Below are 10245 nucleotides of genomic sequence, written 5' to 3'. Positions count from 1 at the left end.
AATATGGTGGAAAGAGTCCAAAAAATAATTTCTCAATCACAATAAGAATCTAAAATTTCATATTATGATAGTTGTAAGGCTAGAAGCAATTATTTTGTTTATTTTAATTAAATTTATCATATTTTCTTAATTTATTTATACTTTGAAAAATTAATTTTATTAATGATATATATTATCTTAGGTGGATTGTCCCCACAATAAGATCAAAAAATAATGTTATGGCATACAATTATTGGAATGGGATATAAGATGATATGATATCTCAATTTTATAAATACATTTGGCTTAAATAATAGTTTTTATATATACAAAATAAAAATATTAATTTAATTTTCACTTTAAAAATTTTAAAATCGAATATATATAAATTACTAATAAAAATTAAATATATATTTGATTTTATTCCTTTTTAATAATTTCTTATGATTTTTATGATTTTTAATAATTTTAAATAAATTTTAATATTTTTATAATTTTAATTTTTTAGTTTTGAACTTATCTCGAACCAATCTGAACAACTATTTGTCTAGATTTATTCAAGATGTAATTTTTATTAATTATTATTTTTATAATTTAAAAAAATGTTGTTGTGACATGCCATATTAGCATCCTTTCACGTGGCATGCCACATGTTGTCTCTTGATGGCTATCGTCAGTCACACCTTTAATGGTAAATTCAATCAACTAATGGTTTCTATTAACAGAAGGTCCAGTTGATTATTTTTATTATTATTAAGGACTCAATAGAATGCACTCTTTTTTTAATGTTTCAATTGATTTCTTTGTTTCCTTTTTTACTAAGGGTTTTTTTTTACTCTTAAGCATTTCTTTTATTATAGGGATATATCAACTTTACACATAAATTTTAATTCAATGTGTAATTTGATATATGAGCTTCAATTTGGTGTAATTACACACATGGAATTTTATTTTTCGTTCATATGAACATATAAAATTTTAATTTTAATTCAATTGTGCATATTTAAAGAAATAAATATGTTTTTTATTTTATATTGGATTAATATAATTATTTATGTATATAATATAAAAACTTAAAAATAATTCTTCGTCAATAATGTTATTAGATGTTTGTAAAAATTAAATCAACCTAATTTCATGTATAAAATTTTAGAAAATTTTAAAAAATTATTACTATGCAAAAAAAAAAAAAAATTTTGGAGGCGTGGGGGTTAACCAGATTTATCCCTCCATTATTATTTACCAACATTTACATATTTTCCCAAAAATGAAAACGCTGCGTTTGAAGCTAGAGCGAAACGCTGCTTTGGAATCCTCCGTCCCTTTTTTGCATTTTAGATTTCTAGAAATTCTATTGCGCTCCATGGCCTACGCTTAATTCTTGAGCCTTAAGCAGATCTGGATCTTCTCTTTGAAAGAAAAAAAAAGGAAAAGAAAAAGAAACACGTTAAAAACGGTTTCAACTTCCCGGGAACAGCACAGCTCGTTTCTTGATCATTAATCTCAGCTGTCAGTTCTAAAGGGCTAAGCTTAGAGAAGATCGAAGATGGTGCTGGTGTCGGCCGTACGGGATTATGTTTATCGGATGTTGCAAGACATCTCCGGCATGAAAGTCCTCATTCTTGATTCTCAAACGGTAATTAATTTTTCTGATTTTTAATCTGTATTTACCTTAATTTTAATAAATTTTAACTTATTGTTTTCGATTTTATCATTAATTCCAAATGTAAGGTTATTTTAATTGGAAATAGATTAGTGCTGGAAATTGTTATGAACCGAGAGGTAGAAATCAGGGGATTTTAGATAATTAGGACCTGAAGCGATCATTTTCAATTTATTACAAACAGATTTGTAATTTAATTGGCAATGAAGCCTCGAATTGCTTCTAGCTAATTAGGGTGAGCTTATTGTTTTGGCTTTTCAGTTTGGTTGTCTCTTGAATGCTGGAATCTGCAAGAGATCGGTTGGTGTGGCTTAGGCCTTAGTGTAGCTTTTATGATCCTTTTTGTACAGTACAATTTCAGATTCTGAGGCCAATTACCATCCGCTTAAGTTACCAATCAAATGCTGTGGTATTACATTCTTATATTTGATGAGACAGTAATGTTTGCATCACTTTTTTGTATGATAATCGAAGATTATATTTTGCATTTTTTTGGGCTAATATATGTAGCTTTTTCATGGATTAGCATAATACTTAATACTAATGAATCTTTAAAAGGAAAAAAAAATGTGATTTTGATTATGTCTAATTTATTCTGCTTTCTGAGTCATAGGTTAGCATTGTGAGTGTTGTTTATTCCCAATCAGAGCTACTTCAGAAAGAAGTCTTTTTGGTAGAATTGATAGACTCCATCTCCAAGTCAAAAGAATCTATGTCGCATCTCAAGGCAGTTTATTTCCTTCGGCCTACATCAGAAAATATTCAATATATGCGGCGTCAACTATCTAACCCTAGGTTTGGAGAGTATCACTTGTGTAAGTTCTTTGCATCTTTCAGTATTTGATGTGGCCTGTAATTTCATTTTACTGTGAAAATGTGCAAATTGTTTTATTACCTAGTTTTAGATTATTTTTTCTTTTTGGTCCTTTTTCATCTCATTGAATTTTTGCAGTTTTCTCAAACATGTTGAAGGATACTCAGATTCATCTTTTAGCTGATTCAGATGAACAGGAAGTTGTTCAGCAAGTCCAGGTACATCTAATATGCTGAATTGTTTCTGACTGGTGCATATAGCTTGCAGTACATCATCTGGCTCTCTATTTAACAGTAAAATTATCACAACTACTGAGTCTATAATTTATCCATAATTGGATAAATAAGCTATCCTAGAATAAAGGAAAAGAATCATATCCTGTGCATAAGTGAGATCTCCTGATGTCAAGAGAGCGCATTGCTTAATTAAAAATTGAGGACTGTTTTTTTATTGTATTATTTTTTTCCTTCTAAGACCAACTAAATATTTAACATCTAAGAAGACCATTCCTTTTGTGGTTTGATCTAAGTATCAATGGGGAATATTTTCTTTATGCCAATATTAGAAATGATGCATTACCAAAATTGACAGGGTTGATCTAATCATTGTTATGCTAGCTTGAAGGTTTTTTTAAATATGTAGTCCAATTGACCTCTTTATATGGGTTAACCTGAATTTCCTTAATAGCATATTCCATGCATTGCTGTATATTTCAGAGACGCTCTATAATTTTACATCAGAATTTGAAAGTTTACTTTTTACCCTTATATAATTGCTGCCTTGATGTTGCAGGAGTTTTATGCAGACTTCATTGCAGTTGATCCTTATCACTTCACTTTAAACATGCCTTCAAATCACTATTATATTCTCCCAGCAGTTGTGGACCCTTCTAATTTGCAGCATTTCTGTGACCGAGCTGTTGATGGTATTGGTGCAGTTTTCTTGGCATTAAAACGGAGACCAATTATTAGATATTCAAGGGCATCTGATATTGCAAAAAGGATTGCGCATGAAACAGCAGTAAGTAAAATTGCAATCCTAAAACGATTACAAATATTTATACAAACAATTGACAAGAATTTTACTAATAAAAACTGTTCTAGCTTTGGCTTGATCTATTTTGTCCCGAGTCCTCCAATACATGTATGCGTTACATATTTCAGAATGGTTTTAAAGTTTTGTCTTGGGCAAGAAGCTTTTAGCTTGTTCCAGAAATCTGGAGTCATGAAAAGGAACTGATTTTCTTCTTCTTTTTCCTTTTTGTTGTCTTCTGTGTGTCTGATAGAAGCTAATGTACCAGCAAGAAAGTGGTCTTTTTGACTTCAGGCGGATGGAAATGTCTCCGTTGCTGCTGATAGTTGACAGAAGGGATGATCCTGTGACTCCATTGCTGAACCAATGGACCTATCAGGTACATGTAGTTCTGATTCTTTTTTAACAATTTCTTAAATACAAACTATGCGTCCTGTTATTTTCACATGGTAGGAATATCACAGTTACTGGATTACTTTCTGTAGGCAATGGTTCATGAATTGATAGGTATTCAGGATAACAAAGTGGATTTGAGAAGCATTGGAAAATTTTCCAAAGACCAACAGGTTGATTGCATCTTCTCTCTGCTAGACATATTTGTTTAATATTACAGTGGTTTTATTTTTGTGGTCTCTTGCTTTCAGGAAGTCGTGCTTTCATCAGAACAAGATGCTTTCTTCAAAGCTAACATGTATGAAAACTTTGGAGATATTGGAATGAATATCAAGCGGATGGTGGATGATTTTCAGCAAGTTGCTAAAAGCAACCAAAATATACAGACAATAGGTTCGTATGAGACAGAATTGAATATTTTAGATTTATTATTAGTAAATCTTTTTGTTCATTATTACTTTGTTGTTGAGATAGGTCATTAAGTTATTATGCTTTGAAATATGCAGAAGACATGGCCAAATTTGTAGACAATTACCCGGAGTACAGAAAAATGCATGGGAATGTTTCAAAGCATGTCACATTGGTAACAGAAATGAGCAAGATGGTTGAGGAGAGAAAGCTTATGTTGGTTTCTGAAACTGAACAGGATTTGGCTTGCAATGGGGGGCAAGTTGCTGCTTTTGAGGTAGTGTTCATGTGTTTGTTTTATCTACGTTTCAAATTTTTTGGCTTCATATCTGTTTATGAGTCTATATATATCAGTCGGTTCCACATTACAATCTGTTATTCCATTAAGATACAGAAGATATAAATGCTATTACAATTGGTGGTTTCAAGGTAGAAGCATCAAGAGGGTGAATCTGAAATATACCAAGGGGCTTTAGACCAAGGGACCAAGGGATTGGATCCTAGGAGTTGCATAGGGGTGTTGCATTTGTTGTTAGAGATGTTGAAAGTGAAAAGCTTCCTAGAATGTTTGAGATTGATCGATAAAAACTACTGTTGAAATGGATAGATGATGATTTCTTGTTGTTATGTGAAATTGGAACTTTTGTCAAGGGGTAACTGTTGGTTCAGTATCTATTGAGCTTATGTTTGTTTCTCACAGTGTTCTTGTTTTAAGACAAGGGACAAAAGGGTTTGTGGAAGACCTAAGCAGCAATATTCTTTTCCTCTTACACACATTAAATGATATACTCTTGGAGAAAAAAAAATTAGAATGAAGAAATGATATTTAGTTGTAGCCAAAATACCTGCTGCTATTTGTCTATGTGCATGATTAAGACTGAAGATTCAAAAGCCTGGGAAGGTTTAAGAAGCGAAGCTCTTCTTTGATGAGGTTTACTATTCTGTTTTCCTGTTAATTTCTATTTCTGATGCTACACTAAGGGATACTCAGTCATGACATATTAGGAAATAGTGGCCAGAATTCGTAGGAACAAAATAAAAGAATGTTAATTTTCCAAGTAGATATCTAAAGGAATTAGGATGAACAAAGATTGAAGAAATATAGTTTATATATTGACTCTGAATTCTTGTTGGAGATGATCAATGGGATGTGTAATCAAATAACAAATTTTTATCTAACTGATTATGACAAAAGAAATGACACTATATAGTGGAATAGAGACTAGGATTTATTTACAGTACACATATTATGCTGCAGTTTAAGTTGTCTTGGTTATTACTCATCAAGTTTTCGTTTAGTTGAATCTACCTTATCTTACCATGTACAGATCAAAAGTGGGCCTCAGTATCTGTTTTAGTCATTTGATTCGGTAGTGGTTTTTTTTAGTTTATTGTTTGGAGATATAGATGAAACTCCATTTAAACTATCATGTTACAATTGACAAACTCTAATGACCTTATTTACATGCTTCTTTTTTAGGCAGTGACAAATCTTTTAAACAATGAAAGTGTATCTGATATTGACCGACTTCGCCTGGTAATGCTGTATGCTTTGCGCTACGAGAAGGAGAGTCCTGTCCAGTTAATGCAGCTATTTAACAAACTGGCATCTCGGTCTGCCAAATACAAGCCAGGGGTAATATAACTAACGTTGAAATATTTTTGCTTGAAATTTCTGTATCATCACATTTGATTTATATATATTTTTTCTCGTGAACATACATTCCATTGCTAAATTGTTTGTGACCGACTGTCCTTGACCAAAATTTAGTGCTCATCAATTGTGTTACAACCAGATATCTCTTTTGGCATTCTAGTTTTCTAATTAAAAATTCTTTTTATTGGTAAAACTTATCCATCTATTCAAGCTGCATGCATTTTATATGATATGCAGTGTCATTACTCATTGGTTAATTCTATCTGATGCTTAATCAGTCAGCAATAATGTTTTCTTTTTGGACCAAAAGTCACCAATAATTTTTAGTAACTATTCGTCTATTCATGTTGTCATTTCAATTTTGGGGGGGGGGGGGTGTGGGGGGGTGGGGAACTGGTTATAATTTGTTGGCAATTCTGGAACAGCTTGTGCAATTTCTCCTAAAGCAAGCAGGGGCCGATAAGCGTACTGGTGATCTTTATGGAAATCGTGATTTTCTAAATATTGCTCGCAACATGGCTCGTGGACTGAAGGTTTGATGGAAAATATTTTATTTAGTTGCTAGGAGACTGTTTCTTCATTTTCTCATGGATTATTTTCAAACTTTTCTTACTAGGGGGTTGAGAATGTGTACACCCAGCACCAGCCTCTTCTTTTCCAAACTATGGAAAGCATAATCAAAGGACGACTGAGAGATGTGGACTACCCATATGTTGGAAATCATTTTCAGCAGGGCAGGTTTGTTGCTATTTATAAAGTTATCGAACTTTTTTGGGAAAGTTTGCAGGAGATCTCGGTTTCTGAATAACTGTATGGCTACAATAAATTTAATATCAGCTATTTAAAGCTTTAAAGTAGACGCCCTTTGATATTGTAACTTGCATATTTAGTTCTTTGCTGGCATCCTCTGAAGTTGATGCTTGAACATTTGAGTAATATGTGGCTGCTAACTTTGAGTAGTTGAGCCTGTTTTTTCTTGTTGCAAGATGATCTAGAACTCCTGAGAATGAGAAGTAAGTTGATGCAGAAATTATTTGAGAGAGCTACAGTGAGCGGCAGTTTAGATCTCTGGGGTACATATTTCCATACTGAACAAAGCAACACCACCAACTGAGCTGAAGCACATGGGCTTTGGCCATTGGTCATTTGCAGGCCTAAACTAGCCTTACTTGTTGAACAAACGATGTCAGAATTGCTTGAGAGCATTCTTTAGCGGACCACTCTTTTTGAGTAGAACTTTTTCAATACATAACAATTCTAGGAAGACTATTCCTTGTGAAAGATGATATTATTAATGATAAAAGCATATACAAGGAAAAAAAAACATATATAAAGATCGAATTAATAAAATTTCAATAATGCTTGCTCCATCTGTATACAGGCCACAGGAGGTGGTTATATTCATCGTTGGTGGAACAACTTATGAGGAATCACGCTCTGTTGCTCAGCTAAATGCCAGCAATTCTGGAATTCGTTTTATACTTGGTGGAACAGCAGTTCTCAATTCTAAGAGGTAGGCTTTGGATATTCACTGATTCTTATACCAAATAAATGCATGCTTATCTGGAATAAAATAGGTTTCCTAGTGATCTCTATGTAGTCCCTGTAAAGTTATTTTATGAAAATGCTTTGTAAAACGAGTAAATGTTGGTTTAATGATTGCCGAGCCAGCTCTTCTTAAACTTGTTTTGGTTTGGGCTCTTAAAATGCAGGTTTCTCAAGGACTTAGAAGAAGCTCAGGGGATAGCTCGAAGCAATGCCAATGTTGTTTAAGTCCAAATTGTGGCGTATATATACGGAGCATGAGAAGCATGTAAATAAGCATTTCTGGGTCTTTAGTTTAGATTGGCAGTGGAACTGTGTTGGCAAAAGCAATATGACAAGGTGAGACTCGTGAAATCAGCTCATTGTCCGTGTTTAAGATAAGATAGATCGTTCGACATTCACCATTGCAGAGTATAAGTGAAAGGTAAAATTGGCTAACCCCCTCATTGTATTCTTCTTTAGGGGGCATTACCCTATTTCTTCTACATAAAATTTTGTAATTTAGTATTCAACTCCTCCTTTTGTGTTTTGCTGTTGTGTACCTCATTGATGCATCTAGTATTCACCCATGTATTTGTATCGTCATCTGATTGTCAAAAATAGAAGCTGTAGTTTTCTTTTTTAAACCATCACTCTTTTCGAAAGGGAGAATGAAGATTTTATTATTTATTATTATCATCATCGTCATGAATGAATAGTGGGAGCAGGTTATGCATGCTAAAATCGTATAACATATCATTAATATTTACTTTAGTAATCGTATTCACCTTTAGTGCTACAACTAGGGTAACGAAAAATAAAATCCAGAGTTTGATGGCTGAAATCAGCGGGAGGACTATAGTAACCGATAATTTTAGGTATTGTATATTTTTGAGTCAGAATTTTATTTGAATTATTTTACATTTATCTGTTTTTTGAATATTAATAATTAATGTTATAAAAATTTTGATATGATCATGCATTCCTGTTGGGTTTGTCTAATGTTTTTAGTTAATTTTTATATTCTGGTGATCACTTGTAAACTATAATGTTTTCGTGACTATCAAATGATCGTATGGTATTCAATATTGTATGATATCAGTAATAGATGTATTTTTTATATAGGATGGTTCAACTTTGCTTTGGCTAAAAATAAATATTTATTCAACATTATTTTTTGTTTGTAAAATTGAATTGAGTCGGAAAAAAATTTCAATATCCGGTGAACACAATCTTTTCACGGTGAAAATGATGAAAAGAAAGTTGAAAGTCGAAACTCCTAAACAGGTGTCGGAAGTGTGATTGTAGGGAAGAAAGGCGTCTGCTAGTATATTGAATTGGAAACCTCCTGCCCTCCAACCCTCACAAACCCCATTAATACCAAGTCTTAAACTTTACAATCCAATCTAATCCAGAACATTCACAATTATTTATAATGGTTTTATTTTTCTTAATATATGTATTTTAATTTAATATCTTGTCTCATGGTAAAATTATCGGAATGTCAATTTCAAGAAGAAAAGAATTAGGAATTTAGATTGAATTTTTGTTATTTAAAAAATTAAGGATTTATATTAATTTTTATTATTTAAAAGTGTGTCAATAGAAAGTATTTTTGTGTTAAACACTTCACACAAGACCATTTTACCCCATCAGTAAAGAAAAAGCCAATTTTCTTAAATAATAAAAAATGTCCTAATGCGCAACCTTTTTCTTGAAATTGGCATATAACTTAGTCCTTCCTCTCTCTAACTTCTTCATTTATTATTAGGGTTTACAACTGTTGAACTTGTTAAAAAACTAATCAAAATAATTATTTATTAACATGTTATTACTCTAAATTTTTATTTATAAGTTGTTCTTAAATCTTTATTATTATATATTCTTTCAAATACACAAATAATACTTTAAAATTGAATAAGCAAAACCGATTGAGAATTTAAAATGAATCAATTGCATATATTCATTAATAAAAAAGTGAAGCATATGTGAACATTGTTTTTAAAATCATTTTCTATATATTATAAATTTATAAATTTTAAAATTAAGCTAGACTTATTCATGGGCTGAATCACTCACCTAAATTCAAAATTTTATTCAAAAATAGATGTATATAAAACTTATGATTCTTTTCTTAAATAAGCCAAACATTAGATAAAAATTTTTAACCTAAACTTGACTCGAATATATTATTATAATAGATAATTATATTAATCATATATTTTAAATAATAATTATATATTTATATTAAATCACTAACTCAATATGAATTTAATTTATTACCATAAAATGAAAAAAAATCCAATCCAACTAAATAACTTAGGCGAAAGTATAAAATTTTAAAACTAATATTTAATATAACAAAAAGTTTTGGTCACCGATTCATCTCTATGCTATTATTTTTCTTTGACCTTCATTGTTCATAATATCTATAGGCATAGATATTCATCGTACCCCAATTTCGAACCTGCAAATGGGAAATAATATATTTTCTAACATTAATTTTATTATAAGTTTTATTATATCTATTTTTTATATAATGTCTAAAATTATTCAGAGCTTCTTTTCAATCTTTAAATAGGAGAATAATGCGTTTCAACCCAATCGAAGCCACGTCTTCCTGACCGGCAACAATATCAATACCAATCGAGTTAAGACTCAATCAATATGCTAATCAATATTTTGAGAAATATTTATTTTAGTGTTTTAACATATTTAATGTATTATATTTTTAAAATCTATTTTTTATAAAAGCTAATCTAAAAAATTTAAATA

At 31.1% G+C, this 10245-nt stretch overlaps 1 protein-coding gene across 1 annotated transcript; it reads left to right on the top strand.

Annotated features, from left to right (window-relative positions):
• Positions 1-1227: 1227 nt before the first annotated feature.
• On the top strand, positions 1228-8117 carry LOC108467159 (vacuolar protein sorting-associated protein 45 homolog). The gene is made up of 13 exons (XM_053025056.1): positions 1228-1615; positions 2256-2457; positions 2595-2674; positions 3249-3476; positions 3742-3867; positions 3974-4054; positions 4133-4274; positions 4388-4566; positions 5770-5925; positions 6372-6479; positions 6563-6684; positions 7328-7459; positions 7659-8117. Exons 1-13 carry the CDS (start codon positions 1526-1528, stop codon positions 7717-7719), a joined length of 1707 nt encoding a protein of 568 aa, XP_052881016.1. The 5' UTR covers positions 1228-1525; the 3' UTR covers positions 7720-8117.
• The last annotated feature ends 2128 nt before the right edge of the window (positions 8118-10245 follow it).

Source organism: Gossypium arboreum, chromosome 2 (genome assembly GCF_025698485.1).
Source record: "Gossypium arboreum isolate Shixiya-1 chromosome 2, ASM2569848v2, whole genome shotgun sequence".
Lineage (NCBI taxonomy): Eukaryota > Viridiplantae > Streptophyta > Magnoliopsida > Malvales > Malvaceae > Gossypium > Gossypium arboreum.
Note: the sequence above shows the minus strand (reverse complement) of the source record. Positions and strands in the feature narration are given on the sequence as shown.